This window comes from Chiloscyllium plagiosum, unplaced genomic scaffold (genome assembly GCF_037043375.1).
Source record: "Chiloscyllium plagiosum isolate Xiang-an unplaced genomic scaffold, Cpla_swu_hap1 HiC_scaffold_17, whole genome shotgun sequence".
Classification (NCBI taxonomy): Eukaryota; Metazoa; Chordata; class Chondrichthyes; order Orectolobiformes; family Hemiscylliidae; genus Chiloscyllium; species Chiloscyllium plagiosum.
In genome coordinates, this window is record NW_028270155.1 from 43,561,080 (window position 1) to 43,588,890 (window position 27,811).

At 51.9% G+C, this 27,811-nt stretch overlaps 1 protein-coding gene and 1 long non-coding RNA gene across 2 annotated transcripts in view; both read left to right on the plus strand.

The window, feature by feature from the left end:
• Positions 1-1,380: 1,380 nt before the first annotated feature.
• Positions 1,381-6,359, plus strand: LOC148147322 (uncharacterized). Its single transcript, XR_015759872.1, has 2 exons — positions 1,381-1,436; positions 5,956-6,359. It is a non-coding gene; the product is annotated as an uncharacterized LOC148147322 (long non-coding RNA).
• Positions 6,360-7,921: 1,562 nt separating this feature from the next.
• The window catches only part of lonp2 (lon peptidase 2, peroxisomal), a 119,936-nt gene continuing 100,046 nt past the window's right edge, over positions 7,922-27,811 (plus strand). Inside the window, exon 1 of the mRNA XM_043706924.2 lies at positions 7,922-8,234. Within this exon, the coding sequence (XP_043562859.2) occupies positions 8,005-8,234 (230 nt within the window). The 5' untranslated portion in view covers positions 7,922-8,004. The remainder of the gene's footprint in view (positions 8,235-27,811) is intronic.

Consider the following 27,811-nt stretch of genomic DNA (forward strand, 5'->3'; position numbering starts at 1 on the left):
GTCCCCATGACTTGTCCTACCTGCCTATCTTCTTTTCCAACTATCCACTCCACCCTCCTCCCTGGCCTATACCTTCATCCCTTCTCCCACTCATCTATTGTACTCCATGCTACTTTCTCCCCACCCCCACCCTCCTCTAGCTTATCTCTCCATGCTTCAGGCTCTCTGCCTTTATTCCTGATGAAGGGCTTTTGCCCGAAACGTCGATTTTGCTGCTCCTCGGACGCTGCCTGAACTGCTGTGCTCTTCCAGCACCACTAATCCAAAATCTGGTTTCCAGCATCTGCAGTCATTGTTTTTACCTAGTGTATCTCTGAGACTCCAGTTTATATCTGTCAGTCACAGCTCCCCGATTGGCCCAGGATAACAATCCCAATCAGGGATCTCATATTCAATGAGATCCACCTGGCCCTCATTCCAATAACTACAGATATACCTGACATCCAGCAACACTTCATGGCCACAAGTACCTCCATGGACTGAGGTTGAGATATGGCTCAAAATTTTCATTCACTTCTGTCACAAATCCAAACATAGCCCACGTCAGTCAGGCTCAGACAGATTCTGCACTGAAAGAATTCATGCTCAGCATGACTTGAAGTTTCAGAATGTAAAATATATATCAATTCTAAAAATCTTAGCAAAATATTTTTATGCTTGCTAATTAAAATGTTTACATCACATTTATTAGGTCTAATCAATGAATATTATACAAAGAGAAATATTCCTGATTATAATCAAGGCTTGGAGAAAGTGAGGACTGCAGATGCTGGAGATCAGAGTCGAGAATGTGGTGCTGGAAAAGCACAGCAGGTCAGGCAGTATCCGAGGAGCAGGGAATATCTTTCCAGATGAAGGGCTTATGCCCAAAATGTGGAGCCTCCTGCTCTTCAAATGCTGCCTGACCTGCTGTGCTTTTCCAGCACCACATTCTCGACTATAATAAAGGCTTGCCTAGTTCTTCTAAGAAACATGTGAAAGACGTGATGAAAAAAATTCAACAATCCCCCTAAAATTACTCTGTTTTAGTAATCATGTGAAATTCTGCATTTTCGAGTACCTAAAAAATTTGTAATCCAACAACCTTTAAATATATATTGTACAATGTATGACAATAGCCAGCCTTGATGCTTTTTCGCATTCGATTATGAAAAAGCTGCAGATGTTAAATATCTAATAATTCTACCAATGAGCTCTCAATATAAGGTGTTGGTACAGCAAAATATCCAAAATAGAACTAGATTCCTTTCACAATCCTTAAGTACAGTAGAGTTAAAGTACAGAGCAAGTAAATGTAATTCTAAAACAGATACCTTTGAATAAGATCATTTTTATTCCACTATTTTTGAAAGAAACAAAGAAAAGGAAAAACAGACTCCAGTCCGACCAAGGATAGGACAACTGAAAGCACCTGCAGAATTGAGAAAAAGACAAGGGTAACTGATTCATAATAGCTTCAATAATCAAAGGTTTTGAAGTAAACTACTTGTCATGTGCCAGTGTATGCATTTCTGAGGCAACCTGTATTGATAAGTTTCTCTCACTTTGTGGCTCAGTGGTTAGCACTGCTGCCTCACAGCGCCAGGGACCTGGGTTCAATTCCCGCCTCGGGAAACTGTGTGGAGTTTGCACATTCTTCCCGTGTCTGCGTGGGTTTTGTCCAGGTGCTCTGGCAGTCCAAAGGTGTGCAGGTTAGGTGAATTGGCCATGCTAAATTGCCCGTAGTGTTAGGTGCATTAGTCAGGGGAAAATGTTGGGGAATGGGTCTGGGTGGGTTGCTCTTCGGAGGATCGGTGTGGACTTGTTGGGCTCAAGGGCCTGTTTCCATACTATAGAGAATCTAATCTAAAAAAAAGAACTAAGACTGATTGAGACTCAGCAAGTAAAAATCTGATTCAAAGCGATGTTGAAAGGAGTATGTTAATATTTACCATTTAGAAATCCAGAAGACCAGAGAAATGCATTTTTGTCCTATCGTTTTCATTCATTGCTAATGTAAATAAAATCACTTGTTAACTCAGAATCTTTGTCTAAGTATATTAAGAGTTCATATTCAGTGCACTTGTTAAGGCAGAATTGCATGGTAGCATGTGATACATTCCAATAACTATTGTAAAATTAATTTATGCATCATGATCCCTGGAACTTGCTAAGTTGGAGGATCTGAATTATGTACTTATGCTTCTAGTTCTTATATTCTTAAGCTTGCTTAAAAATTGATTGGAATGTCTTGATTGTGGGGCCTCAAGATATACATAATTGATAGTGAGCTTGAGAAGATTGTTTTGTGTTTGTCACAAGGCTTGTTGCTCGACCTTCTATTCTGCTATTCTTTTCCTTGCTGGTTCTTTGTGGCCTGTAATAGCTTATGAGTGGCTGTTGTCTCCTCTAGTAGATTCTGCAAATTGTTTTATTTCCATATTGTCCTGTTACTGTTCTCTATAAATATATCACCCACCAGTACAGGAAATTTGATCCTTTGTTCACAGTCTCTTGCACAACACAGCTGGTGTCACTATTACTTAGTCAAAGAGATAGATTTTGAGGAGGTAAGAAAGATCAAGGATGAAGAGATGGAACATTGACATTCAGAGTTGGGGATTTTGGCAGCCAAATGCATAGTTATCAATGGTGAAACAATGAAACTGGGTCTTTCAAAAGAGCCTAGAACTGAGGGAGTGTCTTATAGGGTCTAGGAGAATGGAGAGGTCTGATGGAGGGATTTGAAAAGCAGGATGGATGGAATTTTCCCATGCTTTGATCTATTAATGGAATGGCAGGAAATTTGGGTATTTGAACATAGAAAAGTAGAGTACAGGCCTTTCGGCCCTTGAAATTGTGCCAATGTTTTGTCCTACTCTAAGATCAAACTAACCTACACACCCCTCATTTTAATATCATCCACGTATCTATCCAAGAATCCCTAATGTCCTTAATGTATCAGACTCCACTACCACCGGTGGCAATGCATTCCATACACCCACCACTTTCTGTGTAAAGAACCGACCTCTGACATTTCTCCTAAACCTTTTTCCAATCACCTTAAAATTATGCCCCCTTGTGATAGCCATTTCTGCGCTGGATAAAAGTCTCTGGTTATCCACTTCATCTATGCCTCTCATCATCTTATACACCTTTGTCATTGTTGTGGTTCTGGTTCGCCGAGCTGGGAATTTGTGTTGTAGACGTTTCGTCCCCTGTCTAGGTGACATCCTCAGTGCTTGGGACCCTCCTGTGAAGCGCTTCTGTGATGTTTCCTCTGGCATTTATAGTGGCATAAATGCCACTAGAGGAAACATCACAGAAGCGCTTCACAGGAGGGTCCCAAGCACTGAGGATGTCACCTAGACAGGGGACGAAACGTCTGCAACATAAATTCCCAGCTCGGCGAACAGAACCACAACAACGAGCACCTGAGCTACAAATCTTCTCACAAACTTTGAACACCTTTGTCAAGCTGCCTCTCATTCTTTTTCGCTCCAATGAGAAAAGCCTTAATTCCTTCAAACTTTCTTCATAAGACATGCCCTCCAGGCAGTATCCTAGTAAATCTCCTCTGCAAATCTCTAAAACTTTCACATCCTTTCTATGATGAGGCAATCAGAACTGAACACAATATTCCAATGTGGTCTAACCAAGTCTCTATAGTGCTGCAGCATAACCTCGCAGCTCTTAAACTGAATTCCCCTGCTAATGAAAGCCAACACACTGTATGCCTTCTTAACAACCCTATCAACTTGGGTGGCAATGTTGAGGGATCTATGGACATAGACCCCAAGATCCCTCTGTTCCTCCACACTGCCAAGAATCCTACCTTTAGCCATGTAATCTGCATTCAACTTCAACCTTCCAAAATGAATCACTTCAAAGTCTTCCAGGTTGAACTCCATCTGCCACTTATAATGTCCTGTCAATGTCCTGTTTCAACCATATATATGTACATTAGGGTAATAGAACAGAATTGGAATATAGTGTTACAGAACCAGAGAAGATACAAAGAAGGATCAACTCTCATATATGAGGAGTCCATTCAAAACACTGATAAAGGCAGGGAAGAAGCTGTTCTTAAATCTGTTGGTACGAATTTTCAAACTTTTGCATCAGCTGTCCAATGGAAGAGGGTAGAAAAGAGTATAGCCAGGTGGGAGAGGTCTTTGATTATGTTGGCTGCTTTTCTGAGGCAAAAACAAGTACAGATGGAGTCAGTGGAAGGAAGGCTGGTTTTTTTGTCCTGGACTGGGCTGCAGTCACAACTCTCCATAGTTTCTTACTGTCTTGGGCAGAACAGTAGCCATATCAAATTGATTTGCATCTCATTATTATCTAATCTCATCTCATTTCTATGCGGCTCCCTATTTTCCCCTACTTTCCCACGAAACTAGATAGTACCAATTCATGGCACGGAAGTCAGAATGGTTACAGTTTTCCACTCATTTCCCGAACCTTCATACAGCTCCTCCATCACTACCAGTTCCCAGCATGCTCCAGGGACACCATCCTATTCCACCTTTCCTCATTCAAGTGTGGAATATCAAACCACAAGCCACACCACATCATCCTGGCTGCTTTCATTCCAATTTAAACACTATTTCAGCTTTTCAGGCTTTTACTTTGTAGCTCACAAACACTTAGGCTTTGCATACTTCTGACCCTTACACACATGCACTAACACATTTCATACATCTACATAGGATTCATCTTATGGCTTTTACTTGAATTTCTTTGTGCTGACTTACGTTGCACTAATTTCAAGTCTCCCAGCCTTTTTAGTGAATTATACTATTCAGGTATAATTTAAAAACTGCTAGTGTCTCTGTCTTGTTATTCCTCTTTGACATAGAGGGAGAACCAGGCAGCTCGCAAAATTCAGAGCATAAATGGTCAAGCAGGTGGATTATTAATTTAAGGCATTCAGTCATGTCAATGACTCTCCCAGGGCATGTGCCACCAACTTGATAGATGTGGCTTAGTTCCGCATTGTTTGTTTTTAAAGGTCACAAATTCAGTTTGGAACTGTGGCCAAATACATCAGTGCTAAGAAAGCCGTGACTGCAGTAGAGTGTTATGGAAAATCCTTGCAGTGTCAATGGATACGATGTTTGTACTGTTGAGTTTATGACAGGCAAATACATGAAGGTGTGCAGTCTAGTTTTGCCTTCAGAAGAGATTAAAGCTTTTAGTCCAGAAATATCCCAAGAGCAATGCAGAAGTTGAAGCTTTTTGTCCTTGCAGGAGAACCAAGCTTTTGTTTTCCGTTTAGTTGAGTTACTAGTCACCTCAGCAGAAGTAGAGTTTTTAGCTTTTTTGTGTGGAGAGTTTGTATAAAAAACTTCAAGTTGTTAGATCTGAGAAACTTTAGGATATCACAATTATGAAAGGTTCATGTTATCAGACTCAAAAAGGAATCATAAAACATAGCCTCAGCAGTACAAGAGAAAAAAAACTGGAAAATGTCAGTTTAGTAGAGTTTTAAAAGCTGAGATAGGAGTGATATTTTTCTGTGGGATTCGCTGTAACAGATAGCTTTGGAAAACAGATTGAAACTTTGTTGTTTATGTAAAGATCATTGTAAATGTTTGGTTTGTTCCTTATTATGTAATAAATCTATGTTTGTTATAAAGGAACATCTGCAGCCTCATGTGAACATATTTCAGTAACTAAACACAATGTTAACCAAATGAAAATGTTAAATGTAGTTTCTATGAAGCCAGGTTTAATTCTGGGATCTGACCTCTCTAATATTACCAGTAACTGGAATCAAATCATGGGAGGGGGCACAGACCAAAACCTATAGAAAATGCCAGGCTTTACACCTGGGTACAGAAAATGGCACATTGGTTTTCTAGACGCACAGATTCAGACACTTGGAGAAGGAGTCAGAAACTGATGCTGCTGTGAAAAACAGAGGTGTGTTGTTACATTGCTATAAACTGCTATTTGTTCGCTACCAAGCAGAATGCTGATGAGAGCTAGCTTTCTGTACGGAGATGGAACTTGTGAAAACCAAGGAGCTGTTGGAGGGTGCCTTGTCTCTGCAAGCCGGTTCAGAAATACTCAGAAAACTGAGTGGAACCATGTTCAAATGACTTTGGAAGACTCTATCTACTCTGGCAGGGAGAAGAAGGTCTGCTGCAAAGCCAAGAAAAGTGTGGGACTACTTTAGGCTACATGTTTGCCAGGAAGGTGACATTACACATAAATGGATTGTAAAGTATTTCAGTTATGTTAGTTAATGAAAAAGTGCTTTTTTTTTATTTGGTGCATTAGTTGCTTGCTAAGCAATATGTAGTTGATGTTGATTTCGACTTGTTTGAAGCAGTAAAAGTCTTAAAAATTAAATATCATCTTGCAATACTTCACATCAGTTTCTGAGAAATTCATTTCTCTTCTTCAATGTTATTCGAATCTACAAGCACTTTTACAAACCCCTTTACTCTTCTACTCTAATGTAATTGCAGTAGTCCCAAGCATACAATTTGTTTTCCTAATTGTTTGTCAGGCCTTTTGCTTACTCCACAATATGAATGTCCAGTTTGATGGTTGAAAGTTCCTCACCCAATGTCCAGTCTGAAACCGCTCGCCAGGTCTGAAACCAACTCCTCCACCACTGCCCTTCCCCCCTAACCAAGTGCCTGGTCTGAAACTCCCTACTCGATGCCCAGTCTCCCTCTCACCAGGTCGCAGTGTTAGAGTGACTCCCTCCTTGAGGTGGGAGAAGGAGGAGCGGAAAGGGGAGCGGGGCCTACCTATGTAAGTGAGGCAGCTCCTCAGGCTTGTTGTTGCAATCCCTGGTGCTGATAATGGTGCTTTTCATTGAAGTGTCCCTCAAGAGGCAGCTCTTCATCAACTGAATGTTTCAAGAAGTTTTGACACTGATGTGTGTCGAAGTGCCGGGTAGTAAAACCCCATCGTCAGTCAGAGGTAGAGGTAGCCATAACAAGAATCTGTTTAAGTTCGGCCAATGCTTTACTTTTTGAGCTATCTTGAAGGTTCTCTGTCCATAATTAATATCTGTAGAAAATGTGTTGCATTGTACATTTTGTTATTTCTTTGTTCAGAAGTAGATTTACTAAACACCTTGGAACCTTTATTCAACAAAGCAAATTTTTACAATTTCAAAATAACACAATTGCATTACCAATACACAAAATAACACACACCCCCACCAGTTTGCGCAGAACAGCAAAACGACTGGTACCGATGTTGCGAATGCATGGAATGGTGAGAACTGGCACATGCACAGAATGAAGTGCATGAACCCCCACCGCCCCAGAATTGCAAACGGAGGTAAGCGTTCTCAAAAATACCGTTTCCTAATTCTTCAGGGACATTATTGCCAAATTGCACTACCAAAATGTGTATTACCCAGAACTACCTGTATGCGGTCTGGGAAATACTAGATTCTCATTGCATTGTTGGGAGACTGATTCCCTGATCGACAGTATGGTGGTGGAAAGGCACAGCAGGTCAGGCAGCATCCAAGGTGCAGGAGAGTCGACGTTTTGGGCAAAAGTCCTTCATTGGGAATGTTTGTTCTAATTTGACTCAGCCCCACACTGTTGCTGGTGTCCAGTGGGTGTCAGCTCTGCAACATCATTGTAAGGTTACTGGAGGTTCCTAGAGCTCTTAAACATCACTAGTTGTACATAACTAGTTGGGATGGCTTAGTACAATCATGAATGCACTTACGTGCATCATTGACTGCAAGTGCTTTGGGTTATTCAGAAATAGTGCTATTTCGACACAAATTGGCAAGAATGTAAAATGCCATTTGTCAACCCAATATTGCACTTGAAGTCCATGAGACCCTTGTGAGTTGACTCTGTCAAACTGAACAGCCTGTCATGAGTTGGGCCATGTAGATGCTGACCAGTGGGGCGCATGCGCAGAGTGCCGTTGCCCTGGCCTTGTGACAGCTGCGGGGAGCCGTAGTTCCCGTTTTGACGGTGAATTTTGCTGATTTGTCGTGAGACTGAGGGGGAATAACATTCACCCGGAGCAGACATGGGCTCCACTACCATGCAGATCCCTAACCGGCTCCCTCTACTTCTGACTAACGAAGGGGTTTTACTGCCCGGCGCCTCGATGCGCATCAGTGTCGAAACTTCTCGAAACATTCAGTTGGTGAAGAGCCGCGTCCTGAGGGGGACCTCGGTGAAAAGCACCATCATCGGGGTGATTCCCAACACCAGGGACCCCGACAGCGACACCGAGGAGCTGCCTCACTTACACAGGTACACCCCGGACCCTGACCCTGACCCTGAGCCGGCCCCGGCCCCAGCCCCAGCCCCATCCCGGGGCAGCCCGTAAGCGGGGAGTCACCCAGAGATCATCAGACCGTAAGGCCGGGGAGCGGCAGGCCCGGTCCGGCCCGGGTTAAAGAGCGGGTCAGACCGGGCACTGGGTAAAGGGGAGGGGGGTCTGAGTGGGCACTAGGTAAAGGGGAGGGGGGTCTGAGTGGGCACTGGGTAAAGGGGGAGGGGGGTCTGAGTGGGCACTGGGGGAGGGGGAGGGGGGTCTGAGTGGGCACTGGGGGAGGGGGAGGGGGGTCTGAGTGGGCACTGGGGGAGGGGGAGGGGGGTCTGAGTGGGCACTGGGGGAGGGGGGTCTGAGTGGGCACTGGGGGAGGGGGAGGGGGGTATGAGTGGGCACTGGGGGAGGGGGGTCTGAGTGGGCACTGGGGGAGGGGGAGGGGGGTCTGAGTGGGCACTGGGGGAGGGGGAGGGGGGTCTGAGTGGGCACTGGGGGAGGGGGAGGGGGGTCTGAGTGGGCACTGGTGGAGGGGGGTCTGAGTGGGCACTGGTGGAGGGGGGTCTGAGTGGGCACTGGTGGAGGGGGGTCTGAGTGGGCACTGGGGGAGGGGGGTCTGAGTGGGCACTGGGGGAGGGGGGTCTGAGTGGGCACTGGGGGAGGGGGGCCTGAGTGGGCACTGGGGGAGGGGGGCCTGAGTGGGCACTGGTGGAGGGGGGGTCTGAGTGGGCACTGGGGGAGGGGGGTCTGAGTGGGCACTGGGGGAGGGGGGTCTGAGTGGGCACTGGGGGAGAGGGGTCTGAGTGGGCACTGGGGGAGAGGGGTCTGAGTGGGCACTGGGGGAGAGGGGTCTGAGTGGGCACTGGGGGAGAGGGGTCTGAGTGGGCACTGGGGGAGAGGGGTCTGAGTGGGCACTGGGGGAGAGGGGTCTGAGTGGGCACTGGGGGAGAGGGGTCTGAGTGGGCACTGGGGGAGAGGGGTCTGAGTGGGCACTGGGGGAGAGGGGTCTGAGTCGGCACTGGGGGAGAGGGGTCTGAGTGGGCACTGGGGGAGAGGGGTCTGAGTGGGCACTGGGGGAGAGGGGTCTGAGTGGGCACTGGGGGAGAGGGGTCTGAGTGGGCACTGGGGGAGAGGGGTCTGAGTGGGCACTGGGGGAGAGGGGTCTGAGTGGGCACTGGGGGAGAGGGGTCTGAGTGGGCACTGGGGGAGAGGGGTCTGAGTGGGCACTGGGGGAGGGGGGTCTGAGTGGGCACTGGGGGAGGGGGGTCTGAGTGGGCACTGGGGGAGGGGGGTCTGAGTGGGCACTGGGTAAGGGGGAGAGGGGTCTGAGTGGGCACTGGGTAAGGGGGAGAGGGGTCTGAGTGGGCACTGGGTAAGGGGGAGAGGGGTCTGAGTGGGCACTGGGTAAGGGGGAGAGGGGTCTGAGTGGGCACTGGGTAAGGGGGAGGGGGGTCTGAGTGGGCACTGGGGGAGGGGGGGTCTGAGTGGGCACTGGGTAAGGGGGAGGGGGGTCTGAGTGGGCACTGGGTAAGGGGGAGGGGGGTCTGAGTGGGCACTGGGTAAGGGGGAGGGGGGTCTGAGTGGGCACTGGGTAAGGGGGAGGGGGGTCTGAGTGGGCACTGGGTAAGGGGGAGGGGGGTCTGAGTGGGCACTGGGTAAGGGGAGGGGGGTCTGAGTGGGCACTGGGTAAGGGGGAGGGGGGTCTGAGTGGGCACTGCGTAAGGGGGAGGGGGAGTCAGACTGGGCACTGGGTAAGGGGGAGGGGGGTCAGACTGGGCACGGGGTAAGGGGAGGGGGGGCTCAGACTGGGCACTGGGTAAGGGGATGGGGGTCCGAGCGGGCACTGTAAGGGGAAGGGGGGGGTCAGACTGGGCCCTGGGTAAGGGAGGGGGGGTCAGACTGGGCACTGGGTAATGGGAGGGTGGGGGTCAGACTGGGCACTGGTTAAGGGGAGGGGGTTCAGAGCAGGCACTGTGTAAGGGGAAGGGGGGCTCAGACTGGGCACTGGGTAAGGGGATGGGGGTCCGAGCGGGCACTGTAAAGGGAAGGGGGGGTCAGAATGGGCACTGGGTAAGGGGCGGGGGGGTCAGACAGGGTACTGGGTAAGGGGAAGGGGGGTCAGACTGGGCACTGGGTTAGGGGAGGGGGGTCAGACTGGGCATTGGGTTAGGGGAGGGGGGTCAGACTGGGCACAGGGGAAGGGGTGGGGGGGTACAAGCAGGCACTGGGTAAGGGGAGGGTGTCAGACTGGGCACTGGGTGAGGGGGGTCAGACTGGGCAAGGGGATGGGGGGGTCTGGCTGGGTACTGGGTAAGGGGAAGGGAGTCCGACTGGGCACTGGGTAAGGGGAAGGGGTGTTCCGAGTGGGCACTGGGTAAGGGGAGGTGGCGACCGAGCAGGCACTGGGTAAGGGGAAGGGCGGGGTCCGACTGGGCACTGGGTAAGGGGAACGGGTGGTCCGACTGGGTACTGGGTAAGGGGAAAGGGGGGGGTCCGACTGGGCTCTGGGTAAGGGGAAGGGGGTTCCGACTGGGCACTGGGTAAGGGGAAGGGGGAGTCCGACTGGGCACTGGGTAAGGGGAAGGGGGGGGGGGTCCGACTGGGCACTGGGTAAGGGGAAGGGGGGGGGGGTCCGACTGGGCACTGGGTAAGGGGAAGGGGGGATCTGAGCGGGCACTGGGTAAGGGGAGGGAGGGTCTGAGCGGGCACTGGGTAAGGGGAGGGAGGGTCTGAGTGGGCACTGGGTAAGGGGAAGGGGGGGGTCCGACTGGGCACTGGGTAAGGGGAAGGGGGGGGTCCGACTGGGCACTGGGTAAGGGGACGGGGGGGTCCTACTGGGCACTGGGTAAGGGGAAGGGGGGGGGTCCGACTGGGCACTGGGTAAGGGGAAGGGGGTGGGGGTCCGACTGGGCACTGGGTAAGGGGAAGGGGCGGGGGTCCGACTGGGCACTGGGTAAGGGGAAGGGGCGGGGGGATCTGAGCGGGCACTGGGTAAGGGGAAGGGGCGGGGGGATCTGAGCGGGCACTGGTAAGGGGAGGGAGGGTCTGAGCGGGCACTGGGTAAGGGGAGGGAGGGTCTGAGCGGGCACTGGGTGAGGGGAAGGGAGGGTCCGAGCGGGCACTGGGTAAGGGGAAGGGAGGGTCCGAGCGGGCACTGGGTAAGGGGAGGGAGGGTCCGAGCGGGCACTGGGTAAGGGGAAGGGAGGGTCCGAGCGGGCACTGGGTAAGGGGGGAGTGTGGGGGGGGGGGGGTGGTGGCGGTGGCGGTGGGTCAGACCGGGCACTGGGTAAGGAGAGGGGGGAGTGTGGGGGGGGCAGTGGGTCAGACCGGGCACTGGGTAAGGAGAGGGGGGTCAGACAGGGCGCTGGGTAAGTGGAGGGGGTCTGAGTGGGCACTCGGTAAGGGGAGGGGGTGTCAGACTGGGCACTGCGTAAGGGGAGGGGGGGTCAGAGCGGGCACTGGGTAAAGGGGGGGTCAGCGGGCACTGGGTAAGGGGAACGGGGGTCAGTGGCGGGCACTGGGTAAGGGGAACGGGGGTCAGAGGCGGGCACTGGGTAAAGGGAGGGGGGTCAGATGGCACTGGGTAAGTGGAAGGGAGGGTCCGAGTGGGCACTAGGTAAGGTGAAGGGAGGGTCCGAGCAGGCGCTAGGTAAGGGGAAGGGGAGTGTCTGAGCGGCTACTGGGTAAGGGGGGAGTGTGGGGTGGGGGGGGGGGTCAGCGTGGGCACTGGGTATGGAGGGGGGGGGTCAGACAGGGCCCTGGGTAAGGGGAGGGGGGTCTGAGTGGGCACTGGGTAAGGGGAGGGGTTGTCAGACTGGGCACTGGGTAAGGGAAGGGGTTGTCAGACTGGGCACTGGGTAAGGGAAGGGGTTGTCAGACTGGGCACTGGGTAAGGGAAGGGGTTGTCAGACTGGGCATTGGGTAAGGGAAGGGGTTGTCAGACTGGGCACTGGGTAAGGGGAGGGGAGTCAGAGCGGGCATTGTGTAAGGGGAAGGGGGTCAGCGGGCACTGGGCAAGGCGAGGGGGGGTCAGAGCGGGCACTGGGTAAAGGGAGGGGGGGGGGGTCAGACCGGGCACTGGGTAAGAGGAAGGGGGGTCAGACCGGGCACTGGGTAAGCGGGGTCAGACCGGGTACTGGGTAAGGGAGGGTCAGACTGGGTACTGGGTAAGGGGTGGGGGGGTCAGACTGGGCACTGGGTAAGGGGAGGGGGATCAGAGCGGGTATTGTGTAAAGGGAGGGGGGACAGCGGGCACTGGGCAAGGGGAGGGGGGTCAGAGTGGGCACTGGGTAAAGGGACGGGTGGTCAGACCGGGTACTGGGTAAGGGGAAGGGGGGTCAGACCGGGCACTGGGTAAGCGGGGGTCAGACGGGGCACTGGGTAAGGGGGAGGGGGGTCAGGCTGGGCACTGAGTATGGGGAGTGGGGTCAGGCTGGGCACTGGGTAAGGGGGAGGGGGGTCCGACTGGGCACTAGGTAAGGGGAAGGGGGGGGGATCTGAGTGGGCACTGGGTAAGGGGAGGGAGGGTCTGAGCGGGCACTGGGTAAGGGGAGGGAGGGTCTGAGCGGGCACTGGGTAAGGGGAGGGAGGGTCTGAGCGGGCACTGGGTAAGGGGAGGGAGGGTCTGAGCGGGCACTGGGTAAGGGGAGGGAGGGTCTGAGCGGGCACTGGGTAAGGGGAGGGAGGGTCTGAGCGGGCACTGGGTAAGTGGAAGGGAGGGTCCGAGCGGGCACTGGGTAAGGGGAAGGGAGGGTCCGAGCGGGCACTGGGTAAGGGGAAGGGAGGGTCCGAGCGGGCACTGGGTAAGGGGAAGGGGAGTGTCTGAGCGGCTACTGGGTAAGGGGGGAGTGTGGGGGGGGGGGGGCGGTGGGTCAGACCGGGCACTGGGTAAGGAGAGGGGGGTGTGTGGGGGGGGCGGTGGGTCAGACCGGGCACTGGGTAAGGAGAGGGGGTGTCAGGCTGGGCTTTGGGTAAGGGGGGTCAGGCTGGGCACTGGGTAAGCGGGGTGGGTCAGAGCGGGCACTGGGTAAGGGGGTGGGTCAGACTGGGCACTGGGTAAGGGGTTGGGGGTCCAAGCGGGCATTGTAAGGGGAAGGGGGGGGGTCAGACTGGGCACTGGGTAAGGGGAGGAGGGATCAGAGTGGGCACTGGGTAAGGGGGGGGGGGGGCTCGGACCGGGTACTGGGTAAGGGGAGTGGGTTCAGACCGGGCACTGCGTAAGGGGAGGGTGGGGGTCAGACCGGGCACTAGGTAAGGGAGGGGTGGGGGGTCAGACTGGGTAAGGGGGGGAGGGGTCAGACTGGGCACTGGGTAAGGGAGGGTCCGACTGTGTACTGGGTAAGGGGTGGGGGGATCAGAGTGGGCACTGGGTAAGGGGAGGGGATGGATCAGAGTGGGCACTGGGTAAGGGGAGCAGGGATCAGAGTGGGCACTGGGTAAGGGGATGGGTCAGACTGAGCACTGGGTAAGGGGAGGGGGCTCGGACCGGGTACTGGGTAAGGGGAGTGGGTTCCGACCGGGCACAGGGTAAGGGGGGGGGGGTCAGAGCGGGCACTGGGTAAGGGGAAGGTGGGTCAGAGCGGGCACTGGGTAAAGGGAGGGGGGTCAGATGGCACTAGGTAAGGGGAGGGGGGTCAGACTGGACACTGGGTAAGGGGAAGGGGGGTCAGACTGGGCACTGGGTAAGGGGAAGGGGAGTCAGACTGGGCACTGGGTAAGGGGAAGGGGAGTCAGACTGGGCACTGGGTAAGGGGAAGGGGAGTCAGACTGGGCACTGGGTAAGGGAGGGTCAGACTGGGTACTGGGTAAGGGGTGGGGGTGTCAGACTGGGCACTGGGTAAGGGGAAGGGGGGGTCAGACTGGGCACTGGGTAAGGGGAAGGGGAGTCAGACTGGGCACTGGGTAAGGGAGGGTCAGACTGGGTACTGGGTAAGGGGTGGGGGGGTCAGACTGGGCACTGGGTAAGGGGAGGGGGATCAGAGCGGGCATTGTTTAAGGGGAAGGGGGTCAGCGGGCACTGGGCAAGGGGAGGGGGGGTCAGAGCAGGCACTGGGTAAAGGGAGGGGGATTCAGACCGGGCACTGGGTAAGAGGAAGGGGGGATCAGACCGGGCACTGGGTAAGCGGGGGTCAGACCGGGTACTGGGTAAGGGTGGGTCAGACTGGGTACTGGGTAAGGGGGGGGGTCAGACTGGGCACTGGGTAAGGGGGGGGGATCAGAGCGGGCACTGGGTAAAAGGAGGGGGGTCACTGGGCACTGGGTAAGGGAAAGGGGGGTCAGACCGGGCAATGGGTAAGCGGGGGTCAGGCTGAGCACTGAGTATGGGGAGGGGGGTCAGACTGGGCACTAGGTAAGGGAGGGGGTGGTCAGACCGGGCACTAGGTAGGGGAGGGGGTGGGGGGGTCAGACTGGGTAAGGGGAGGGGGTATCAGACTGGGCACGGGTAGGGGGATTAGAGCGGGCACTGGGTAGGGGGGAGGGGAGGTCAGACCGGGCACAGGGTACGTGGAGGGGAATCAGACTGGGCACTAAGTAAGGGGAGGGAGGGTTAGACTGGGCATGGGTAAGGGAAGGGGAGATCAGAGCGGTACTGGGTAAGGAGAGGGAGTTCAGAGTGGCACTGGCTGGGGGAGGGGGTTCAGAGCGGGCATTGGGTAAGGGGAGAGGGTTCAGACTGGGCACTAGGTAAGGGGAGTGGGATTGGTGCGGGCACTGGGTAAGGGGAGGGGAGGTCAGAGCGGGCAATGGGTGAGTGGAGGGGGATCAGGCAGAGCACTGGGTTGGGGGGGGGTCAGACTGGGCACTGGGTAAGGGAAGGGGGATCCAACCGGGCACAGGGTAAGGGGAGGGGGGTCAGACTGGGTAAGGGGAGGGCATCAGACTGGGCACTGGGTTAGGGGCGGGGTCTAGGACCGGGTACAGGGTAAGGGAAGGGGTGGGTCCAACCAGGCACAAGGTAAGGGGGGGGGGGTGTGTCAGACCAGGCACTGGGTAAGGGGAGGGGGGTCAGATTGGGTAAGGGGAGGGGATCAGACTGGGCACTGGGTAAGGGGAGGGGGTGGTCAGACTGGATGCTGGGTAAGGTTTGGGGGGGAAGCAGACTGGGCACTAGGTAAGGGGAAGGGGGTCCAACTGGGCATGGGTAAGGGGAGGGGGGATCAGAGCGGCACTGGGTAAGGAGAGGGGGTTCAAAGCGGGACTGGCTAGGGGGAGGGGGTACAGAGCGAGCACTAGGTAAGGGAAGGGGGTCCAACTGGGCATGGGTAAGGGGAGAGGGGATCAGAGCGGGCACTGGGTAAGGGGAGGAGCTGTGACCAGGAGAAAGTGAGGTCTGCAGACGCTGGAGATCAAAGCTGAAACTTTATTGCTGGAACAGCACAGCAGGTCAGGCAGCATCTAGGGTACAGAAGATTCGACGTTTCGGGCACATGCCCTTCTTCAGGAATGAAGAAGGGCATGTGCCCGTGTGGTGTAAAATTATGTCCCAATACATGTGTGAATCATAATGTAACACATGTATTGGGCCAAGCAGTGGAATGTGGTGAAACGGTTAAAAATTATGTCCCAATACATGTGTGAATCTAACCGGAATGGAGGTGTTGCTTAGTCCCGTGTGAATCTTATTACACACCACCCCGTGTGAATCTTCTTATCTGTATGTAACCAGAATGGAATGTGTTTTTTAGCCTTGCTCTGCTGTTCACATGAATGTTTATATCTGGAAAAGAGTATATCAGCTGGAAAAGTCTCCAGTTCGGTGAGTCTGCTCCGGGGTTACGTTTAACCGCCGAGCGTGGGTTGTTGGCAACCGCTCTACGAGAACTGACGGCTCCCAGTTCCGGTAACATGTAGAGTGAGTATAAGCCAGACCCGGGAGTCTGCTCCGGGGTTACGTTTAACCGCCGAGCGTGGGTTGTTGGCAACCGCTCTACGAGAACTGACGGCTCCCAGTTCCGGTAATATGTAGAGTGAGTATAAGCCAGACCCGGGAGTCTGCTCCGGGGTTACGTTTAACCGCCGAGCGTGGGTTGTTGGCAACCGCTCTACGAGAACTGACGGCTCCCAGTTCCGGTAACATGTAGAGTGAGTATAAGCCAGACCCGTTGTAAGTATGAGACCTGGTTGTGGCGACGCTGCGGGGAATAAAATGCTCATATTCTAGCAGACTCGCCTCTTGGTCGTTTGTTCTGTGTCAGACTACTCTCCTACGAACCTGACCTTGAGAATTTTTTAAAACAGCCCGAAACGTCGAATCTTCTGTTCCCTAGATGCTGCCTGACCTGCTGTGCTGTTCCAGCAATAAAGTTTCAGCGAGGAGCTGTGACCATCAGGCTGGTCACTGTGTGAGAAGCTGTGACAGTCAGGCTGGTCGCTGTGTGAGGAGCTGTGACAGTCAGGCTGGTCGCTGTGTGAGGAGCTGTGACAGTCAGGCTGGTCGCTGTGTGAGGAGCTGTGACCATCAGGCTGGTCGCTGTGTGAGGAGCTGTGACCATCCGGCTGGTCGCTGTGTGAGGAGCTGTGACCGTCAGGCTGGACGCTGTGTGAGGAGCTGTGACCGTCAGGCTGGTCGCTGTGTGAGGAGCTGTGACAGTCAGGCTGGACGCTGTGTGAGGAGCTGTGACAGTCAGGCTGGACGCTGTGTGAGGAGCTGTGACAGTCAGGCTGGACGCTGTGTGAGGAGCTGTGACAGTCAGGCTGGACGCTGTGTGAGGAGCTGTGACAGTCAGGCTGAACGCTGTGTGAGGAGCTGTGACAGTCAGGCTGGACGCTGTGTGAGGAGCTGTGACAGTCAGGCTGGACGCTGTGTGAGGAGCTGTGACAGTCAGGCTGGACGCTGTGTGAGGAGCTGTGACAGTCAGGCTGGTCGCTGTGTGAGGAGCTGTGACAGTCAGTCTGGACGCTGTGTGAGGAGCTGTGACAGTCAGTCTGGTCGCTGTGTGAGGAGCTGTGACCGTCAGGCTGGACGCTGTGTGAGGAGCTGTGACCGTCAGGCTGGTCGCTGTGTGAGGAGCTGTGACCGTCAGGCTGGACGCTGTGTGAGGAGCTGTGACCGTCAGGCTGGACGCTGTGTGAGGAGCTGTGACCGTCCGGCTGGACGCTGTGTGAGGAGCTGTGACCGTCCGGCTGGACGCTGTGTGAGGAGCTGTGACCGTCCGGCTGGACGCTGTGTGAGGAGCTGTGACCGTCCGGCTGGACGCTGTGTGAGGAGCTGTGACCGTCCGGCTGGACGCTGTGTGAGGAGCTGTGACCGTCCGGCTGGACGCTGTGTGAGGAGCTGTGACCGTCCGGCTGGACGCTGTGTGAGGAGCTGTGACCGTCAGGCTGGACGCTGTGTGAGGAGCTGTGACCGTCAGGCTGGACGCTGTGTGAGGAGCTGTGACCGTCAGGCTGGACGCTGTGTGAGGAGCTGTGACCGTCAGGCTGGACGCTGTGTGAGGAGCTGTGACCGTCAGGCTGGACGCTGTGTGAGGAGCTGTGACCGTCAGGCTGGACGCTGTGTGAGGAGCTGTGACCGTCAGGCTGTTCGCTGTGTGAGGAGCTGTGACAGTCAGGTTGGACATTGCATGAGGAGCTGTGACCGTCAGGCTGGTCGCTGTGTGAGGAGCTGTGACTGTCAGGCTGGATGTCACGTGAAGGTTGTCATACTGGACACGAAATGGGGGAGTTGTGACCATCTAAGTGCACACTGAATGATGGATTGTTGCAGTGACATTGTGTGAAGGGCTTTTGGTCAGAAAAGATTAAGTAATTTTAAGATTTTAGAGCTTGATGCCAAGAGGATAGTATTTAGAATACTGCGTACAGTTTTGGTTGCCACATTACCAAAACTATGTGGACGCTTTAGAGAGGGTGCAGAGAAGGATGTTGCCAGGTATGGAAGGTGCTAGCAATGAAGAGAGGTTGAGTAGGTTAGGATTGTTTTCATTAGAAAAAAGGAGATTGAGGGGGTCCTGATTGAGGTCAACAAAATAATGAAGGATATAGACAGGGTAGATAGAGCTAAGCTTTTTCCCAGGGTGAGGGATTCAATAACGAGAGGTCATGCATTCAAGGTGAGAGGTGAAATGTTTAAGGGGGAATATATGTGGCAAGTGCTTTACACAGAGGGTGGTTTTTGACTGGAATGCATTACCAACAGAGGCAGTAGAGGCAGGCATGGTAGATTAATTTAAGGTGTGTCTGGACAGATGCATGAGTAGGTGGGTAGCAGAGAGATACCGATGCTTAGGAATTGGGCGATAGGTTTAGACAGTAAATTTGCATCGGCTCAGGCTTGGAGGGCTGAAGGACCTGTTCCTGAGCTGTGACCGTCAGGCTGGACGCTGTGTGAGGAGCTGTGACCGTCAGGCTGGTCGCTGTGTGAGGAGCTGTGACCGTCAGGCTGGACGCTGTGTGAGGAGCTGTGACCGTCAGGCTGGACGCTGTGTGAGGAGCTGTGACCGTCCGGCTGGACGCTGTGTGAGGAGCTGTGACCGTCCGGCTGGACGCTGTGTGAGGAGCTGTGACCGTCCGGCTGGACGCTGTGTGAGGAGCTGTGACCGTCCGGCTGGACGCTGTGTGAGGAGCTGTGACCGTCCGGCTGGACGCTGTGTGAGGAGCTGTGACCGTCCGGCTGGACGCTGTGTGAGGAGCTGTGACCGTCCGGCTGGACGCTGTGTGAGGAGCTGTGACCGTCCGGCTGGACGCTGTGTGAGGAGCTGTGACCGTCCGGCTGGACGCTGTGTGAGGAGCTGTGACCGTCCGGCTGGACGCTGTGTGAGGAGCTGTGACCGTCAGGCTGGACGCTGTGTGAGGAGCTGTGACCGTCAGGCTGGACGCTGTGTGAGGAGCTGTGACCGTCAGGCTGGACGCTGTGTGAGGAGCTGTGACCGTCAGGCTGGACGCTGTGTGAGGAGCTGTGACCGTCAGGCTGGACGCTGTGTGAGGAGCTGTGACCGTCAGGCTGTTCGCTGTGTGAGGAGCTGTGACAGTCAGGTTGGACATTGCATGAGGAGCTGTGACCGTCAGGCTGGTCGCTGTGTGAGGAGCTGTGACTGTCAGGCTGGATGTCACGTGAAGGTTGTCATACTGGACACGAAATGGGGGAGTTGTGACCATCTAAGTGCACACTGAATGATGGATTGTTGCAGTGACATTGTGTGAAGGGCTTTTGGTCAGAAAAGATTAAGTAATTTTAAGATTTTAGAGCTTGATGCCAAGAGGATAGTATTTAGAATACTGCGTACAGTTTTGGTTGCCACATTACCAAAACTATGTGGACGCTTTAGAGAGGGTGCAGAGAAGGATGTTGCCAGGTATGGAAGGTGCTAGCAATGAAGAGAGGTTGAGTAGGTTAGGATTGTTTTCATTAGAAAAAAGGAGATTGAGGGGGTCCTGATTGAGGTCAACAAAATAATGAAGGATATAGACAGGGTAGATAGAGCTAAGCTTTTTCCCAGGGTGAGGGATTCAATAACGAGAGGTCATGCATTCAAGGTGAGAGGTGAAATGTTTAAGGGGGAATATATGTGGCAAGTGCTTTACACAGAGGGTGGTTTTTGACTGGAATGCATTACCAACAGAGGCAGTAGAGGCAGGCATGGTAGATTAATTTAAGGTGTGTCTGGACAGATGCATGAGTAGGTGGGTAGCAGAGAGATACCGATGCTTAGGAATTGGGCGATAGGTTTAGACAGTAAATTTGCATCGGCTCAGGCTTGGAGGGCTGAAGGACCTGTTCCTGGGCTGTAAATGTTCTTTGTTCTTCTTAGGAGTGGCAGATTGAGTTTAATTTAGATAAATGTGAGGTGTTGAATTTTGATAAGACCATGCAGGGCAGGGCTTATACAGTGCTGGAAAAGCGCAGCAGGTCAGGCAGCATCCAAGGAATAGGAGAATCGACGTTTCTTCAGGAATGAGGAAAGTGTGCCCAGCAGGCTAAGATAAAAGGTAGGGAAGAGGGACTTGGGGGAGGGGCGTTGGAAATGCGATAGGTGGAAGGAGGTCAAGATGAGGGTGATAGGCCGGAGTGGGGTGGGGGTGGAGAGGTCAGGAAGAAGATTGCAGGTTAGGAAGGCGGTGCTGAGTTCGATGGATTTGACTGAGACAAGGTGGGTGGAGGGGAAATGAGGAAACTGGAGAAATCTGAGTTCATCCCTTGTGGTTGGAGGGTTCCTAGGCGGAAGATGAGGCGCTCTTCCTCCAACCGTCGTGTTGCTATGGTCTGGCGATGGAGGAGTCCAAGGACCTGCATGTCCTTGGTGGAGTGGGAGGGGGAGTTGAAGTGTTGAGCCACGGGGTGGTTGGGTTGGTTGGTCTGGGTGTCCCAGAGGTGTTCTCTGAACCGTTCTGCAAGTAGGCGGCCTGTCTCCCCAATGTAGAGGAGGCCACATCGGGTGCAGCGGATACAATAGATGATGTGTGTGGAGGTGCAGGTGGATTTATGGCGGATATAGAAATATCCCTTGGGGCCTTAGAGGGAACAAAGGGGGGAGGTGTGGGCGCAAGTTTTGCATTTCTTGCGTTTGCAGGGGAAGGTGCCGGGAGTGGAGGTTGGGCTGGTGGGGGGTGTGGACCTGACGAGGGAGTCACGGAGGGAGTGGTCTTTTCGGAACGCTGATAGGGGAGGGGAGGGAAATATATCCCTGGTGGTGGGGTCCGTTTGGAGATGGCGGAAATGACGGCGGATGATCCGCTGTACATGGAGGTTGGTAGGGTGGTAGGTGAGGACCAGTGGGGTTCTGTCCTGGTGGCGATAGGAGGGGTGGGGCTCAAGGGCGGAGGAGCGGGAAGTGGAAGAGATGCGGTGGAGGTCATTGTTGACCACATCTGGGGGGAAATTGCGGTCCTTGAAGAAGGAGGCCATCAGGGTTGTACAGATTTGGAACAGGTCCTCCTGGGAGCAGATGCGGCGGAGATGAAGGAATTGGGAATATGGGATGGCGTTTTTACAGGGGGTAGGGTGGGAGGAGGTGTAGTCTAGGTAGCTGTGGGAGTCGGTCGGTTTATAGTAAATGTCCGTGTTGATTTGGTCGCCCGAGATAGAAGTGGAAAGTTCTAGGAAGGGGAGGGAGGAGTCTGAGACGGTCCAGGTGAATTTGAGGTCGGGGTGGAAGGTGTTGGTAAAGTGGATGAACTGTTCAACTTCCTCTTGGGAGCACGAGGCAGCGCTGATACAGTCATCGATGTAGCGGAGGAAAAGATGGGGGGTGGTGCCAGTGTAGCTGCGGAAGATGGACTGTTCCACATATCCAACGAAGGGGCAGGCATAGCTGGGGCCCATGCGGGTGCCCATGGCTACTCCTTTGGTTTGGAGGAAGTGGGAGGATTGGAAAGAGAAGTTGTTCAGGGTGAGGACCAGTTCAGTCAGTCGAAAGAGGGTGTCAGTGGAAGGGTACTGGTTGGTACGGCGGGAAAGGAAGAAGCGGAGGGCTTTGAGTCCTTCGTGATGGGGGATGGAGGTGTACAGGGACTGGATGTCCATGGTGAAGATAAGGCGTTGGGGACCGGGGAAGCGAAAATCATGGAGGAGGTGGAGGGCGTGGGTGGTGTCCCGAACGTAGGTGGGGAGTTCTTGGACTAAGGGGGACAGGACCGTGTCGAAGTATGCAGAGATGAGTTCGGTGGGGCAGGAGCAGGCTGAGACAATGGGTTGGCCGGGGCAGTCAGGTTTGTGGATTTTGGGCAGGAGGTAGAAACGGGCGGTTGTGGGACTATGAGGTTTGAGGCGATGGATGGGAGATCCCCTGAGGTGATGAGGTTATGGATGGTCTGGGAGATGATGGTTTGGTGGTGGGAGGTGGGGTCATGGTCAAGGGGACAGTAGGAGGAGGTGTCCGCGAGCTGGCGTTTAGCCTCAGCGGTGTAAAGGTCGGTGCGCCAAACTACTACCGCGCCTCCCTTGTCTGCTGGTTTGACAGTGAGGTTGGGGTTGGAACGGAGGGAGTGGAGAGCTGCACGTCCCGTGGGTGAGAGGGGTGGAGAAGTTGAGGCGGTTAATGTCGCGGCGGCGGTTGGCTATGAAGAGATCGAGGGCGGGTAAGAGGCCAGCACGGGGTGTCCAGGTGGATGGGGTGTGTTGGAGGCGGGAGAAGGGGTTGTCAGAGGGTGGGCGAGAGTCCTGGTTGAAGAAGTAGGCACGGAGGCGAAGGCGGCGGAAGAATTGTTCGATGTCACGCCGCGTGTTGAACTCGTTGATCCGAGAGCGTAGGGGAATGAAGGTGAGGCCTCTGCTGAGGACTTATACAGTAAATGGTATGGTCTGGGGAGTGTTGCTGAACAAAGAGACCTAGGGGCGCAGTTGTATAATTCTTTGAAAGTGAAGTTGAAGTGGAAAGGATGGTGAAGAAAGTATTTGGCGTGCTTGCTTTGATTGATTATTGCATTGAGTATCGTAGTTGGGGCATCATGGTGCGGCTGTATGGGACATTGCTTGGGCCACTTTTGGAACACTGCGTTCAGTTCAGGTCTCCATGCTATAGGAACGATGTTATTAAACTTGAGACAATACAGAAAAGATTTACACGTATGTTGCTGGGGTTCAAGGTTTTGAGCAATAACGAAAGGCTGAATAGGCTGGGGCTGTTTTCCCTAGAGCCTCCGAGATTAAGGGGTGACCTAATAGAGGTTTATAAAATCATGAGAGGCATGACTAGGGTGAATAGCCAGTGCCTTTTTCCCAGATTAGAGGAGTACAAAACTAGAGGGCATAGGTTTATGGTGAGAGGGGATAGATATAAAATTGACCCTCGGGGCAACTGTTTCACACACAGGGAGGTGTGTGTATGGAATAAACTCAGAGGAAATGGTGGAGCTGGTACAATTGCAACATTTAAAAGTTATCTTGATTGATACATGAATAGGAAGGTTTAGAGGAATATGGGCCAAATACTGGAAAATGGGACTAGATTAATTCAGGATATATGGCCGTCCATGCTGATTCTGTAATTATCTACTTTTGAACTTCGGTTTCAAAGATTTCAATGATGGGATTTGAATACACAATATTTGGGGTAATTGTGGTCCAGTACTATGCTACCATATCTGTAATCAAACCTGCTATTATCTGTAAAATTTCTAATTAATATACCTGATATTTTGAACAATCTGAGGATTACAAAGCCAAATATATCTCTCATAAATTTGGTCTGTCATAGATAACTTATTTGTCATCAGTTCATCTTATAGTTGGATCTCATGTTTTATATTTATGTTAAGGTATGTTGTCCAATATTTACTTACAGTAGGATATAGTATAGGAGGAAGAAAGCCATTGGAAAGGATTTAACTTTTTTCTTTAGATGTTATTTAAGCAATAATTTGAAACTGGGAAGTCAGATCCAGGAGGAGGGTTTTAGAACGAAAGATACAAAAATATTTAAAAGTAAGGGTTGGGAAATCACATATATAAATAAAATAAGTTATAAGTGTGAAAGTGAGATCTATTGCCTCGTGTTCATAGCCATCTCTCTCTTCTCCTCTAAGAGGCTACTCCTTCCCCCAAAACTCCATTCCCCCGCTGCAGTAAGGTGAGGAGGGGCATGGCTGTTCTCTTGTCTTAATACCCTGTTGGTCAGTTGCAACAAGTGTTTTTTTTTAAACAGATAGCTATCGTACTTCAATTAAATTAGTTAACAAGATCAAAAATGGAAGAGAACCATTTCCAAGATTTTCTTGAGTAAAGAGGGTGGAGTTTTATTACCAATGCCACCCCCCAAAAGAAGGTTACAAGAAATGTGCACAAGACACACAATGAACTTCCCCTCTCTCGGTCCTGATGAAGGCTCCTGCCCGAAACATCGACTCTGATGCTGCTTGACTTGCTGTACTTTCTCAAGCTCCACATTTTACAAAGAGGCTGGGGGTGTATGTCTACAGACATGAAGATAAAGGCACTTGTAGTTTACAGTTTACTAGTGTATCCGAGTTGCAAGAGTGAAACCCAAGTCCCAGTTACTTGGCTTTTGTCACGTTAACTCAGAAGTGAAGAAGTTTGCAGTGCCCATAATCAGCCAATATTATTTTTTTATTCCAAATTGTTTTTTTCATTGCTACTGATTTATTAAGATCGAGAGTGAAGAGTTTCCAGTATCCTTGCTCCCCACTATTTAATAGTGAAAGAAGTGAGTGTTGACAATGAAGAGGAATTGAACAGGAATTGTTTTGTGACATTGCATGAGAGACAAATGTCTTGCAGAACATTGAGGGAATGCAAGCATTAGGAATTATTTTCCTTCCACTTGAGCATACTTAAAAGGCCTTTATTTAATATCTGTTCAGAAAGGTAGCATCTGTGACAGTGAAGCTGTCAAAATGGCACTGATGCCTGTATTTGGGTTTGGACTCATTAACTTCTGATACACAGAAGAGTGTTTCAAACTGAGCCAAACCTACATGTAAAGTCCTAGAAATAAGGAAGCAATGAGAAATGCCAAAGCGAAAGCTGAACAGTGTATAATGAGACTGTATATAACAAATAACTGTATAATGAGACATGACAGCCTATAAGAGAGAAACAATTTTGATTTGATTTATTATTGTCACATGAATCGAGATACAGTGTTGGCGGCATGGTGGCTCAGTGGTTAGCACTGCTGCCTCACAGCATCAGGGACCCGGGTTCAATTCCAGACTCGGGTGACTGTCTGTGTGGAGTTTGCACATTCTCCCCGTGTCTGCGTGGGTTTTCTCTGGGTGCTCCGGTTTCCGCCCACAATCCAAAGATGTGCCGTTCAGGTGAATTGGCCATGCTAAATTGCCCAGTGTTAGGTGCATTAGTCAGAGGGAAATGGGTCTGGGTGGATTAATCTTTGGAAAGTCAGTGTGGATTTGTTGGGCCAAAGCACCTGTTCCCACATTGTAAGGAATCTAATCTAATCTATTGTTTTGCATGCTATCCAGGCAAATCATACTTTACATAAGTACATCAGGGTAATAGGACAGAATGCAGAATTTAGTGTTATAGCTTTGGAGAAGGTGCAAAAAAAGATCAGCTTTAATATATGAAAGGTCCTTTGGTACCAACAGACCAAAATCTGTTGGTTCATGTTTTCAAACCTTTGTATCTTCTGCCTGATGGAAGAAGGTAAAGGAGAGTATAACCGGGGTGAGAGATATCTTTGAATATGTAAGCTGCTTTCCCAAGGCAATGGGAAATGCAGAGTCAATGGATGGAAGGCAGATTTGCTTGATGGAGCTGGAGCTGCATTAAGACCTTTCTGTAATTTCTTGTGGACTTTGGCAGAGCAGTTCCAATACCAAGCTGCGATGCGTCCAGATAAGGTGCTTTCTATGGTTTAGCTTTAAACAGCGGAAAGAGTCATTGTGGACATGTTGAATTTCTTTAGCCTTCTGAGGCAGTAAAAGCGCTGGTGTGCTTTCTTGACCATAGTGTTGACGTACATGGACCAGGATGCATTGTTGATGATATTTACTCTTAGAAACTTGAAGCCCTCGACCATCTTCCCCTCAGCAACACTGATACAGGCACAGGTGTGTCCTCCGCATCGCTTCCTGAAGTCAATGACCAGTTCCTCTGTTTTGCTGACATCGAGGGAGAGATTGTTGACTTTCCACCAGGCCACTCATCTTGTTCCTATACTCTCTTTCATTGTTGGTTCAGATCTAACCCACTTTGGGGGTTCATCAACAAACTGTTAACGGAGTTAGAGTTGAATTTGGCCACATGGTGTTATACATATATAAGGAGTTTAGTGAGGCACTGAGTATGCAGCCTTGCAGGAGATTAATGTTGAGGATTATCATGGAGGACATGTTCCTATCCTTACTGATTGCGGTTCATGGGTCAGGAAGTCAAGGATCCAGTTTCAGAGGGGTGAGCACATTCCTAGCTCTGAGTTTGGAGATGGGTTCGGTTGGAATTATAATGTTGAAGTTGGAGCTAAAGTCAACCAATAGGAGTATGATGTATGTGTCCTATTATCCAGTTGTTCCAGGGGTGAGTGTAGGGACAGGGAGATAGTGTCTGCCATTGACCTGTTGTGACTCTAGGAAAATTGTAGTGGATCAAAGCAGTCTGGGATGCTGGAGCTGATGTGTGTCCTGACTAACTTCTTGAAGTACTTCATGTCAGAGCCAATGGGTGCAAGTCGTTAAGGCACACTGTGTGATTTTTCTTTGGCAATGGATGATAGAGGTCTTATTGAAGCAGGTGGGACCCTCAGCTCGGAGTAAGAAGAAGTTAAAGGTGTCTGTGAATACTCTCACCAGCTGGTCCACGTAGGATCTGAATGCATGGCTGGGAACTCCACCCGGGCCAGTTGCTTTCCATGCATTCACTCTTAAGCAGGCTGATCCGACATCTGTGGCAGTGACTGTGGGTACAGGTGCACCCGAGACCATTGGTGAAGGTGGCATCATTTCACTGACCTTCTGTTCAAAATGGACATAGAATGCATTGAGCTCAATAGGGAGGGATTGCGTTGTTGCCAGCGATTCTATTTGACTTGGCTTTGTAAACTGTTGTATTATATAACCCTTGCAACAATCAAAGTGTGTTCATGTGGTTGGTCTGGGATTCTAGTTAGTCGAGTTTTGTCTCTTGGCGTCCCTGATTTCCTGTACAGGTCAGGGTCATCTGACGTAAACGCCTTGAATACGGACTTCAGTATGTGGTGGATCTCCTGGTGTTTCTGTGGTTTCCGGTTGGAGAACACTCAGATTAACTTTTTTGGCGTGCAGACCTCTACACACGTACTGATGGAGTCTGGTGCAGTAGTGGCATACTCATTTAGATTGGCCACCGAGTTCATGAATATGTACGAGTCCACCAATTCCAAACAGTTATGTAGAAGTATATCCATCACCTCAGACCAGCCCTGTACAACTTTCTGTATCAGATTCTCACATTTCAGTTTCTGCTTGTAAGCCGGGAGAAGGAGCACAGCCTGTGGTCTGATTTTCCAAAATGAGGGTGGGGTACAGAGTGGTAGCATTTTTGATGGTCGTGTAGTAATGGTCCAGGGTGTTTGGACCTCTGGTGGGACAGGAGACAGGTCGATGGTATATTGGTAGCACACTCTTGAGGTTGGCCTGGTTGAAGTCACCAACCACAATAAACAAAGCCTCTGGCATATTCTGTCTCAAGGCTATTTGTGGCTGTGTATATTCCATCAATTGTACTCTCCTTTTCTGCTTGGGTTGGGATGTAAGCTGCTGTCAGGATAGCAGAAGTGAACTCACCACAGCGGGCAGTAGGACCGGCACTTCACCGTTAGATATTATAGGTCCGGGGAGCAGTAACTTGCCAGAGTCGTTAGGTCTGAGCACCAAGAGGTATTGATTAGGAGGCAGACCCCTTTGCCTTGCCTGAAGACGCCATGCAGTCCAACCGTTGAATTGAGAAGGCCTCAGGTGGTAGGGAGTAAGCCTTGTGTTTGTAAAATAGAACATACAGCAGCCTGCCAGTTTCCTTGATTAGATTAGATTAGATTAGATTCCATACAGCGTGGAAACAGGCCCTTCGGCCCAACAAGTCCACACTGACCCTCCGAGGAGCAACCCACCCAGAACCATTCCTCTACATTTATCCTTGACTAATGCACCTGACACTACAGGCAATTTA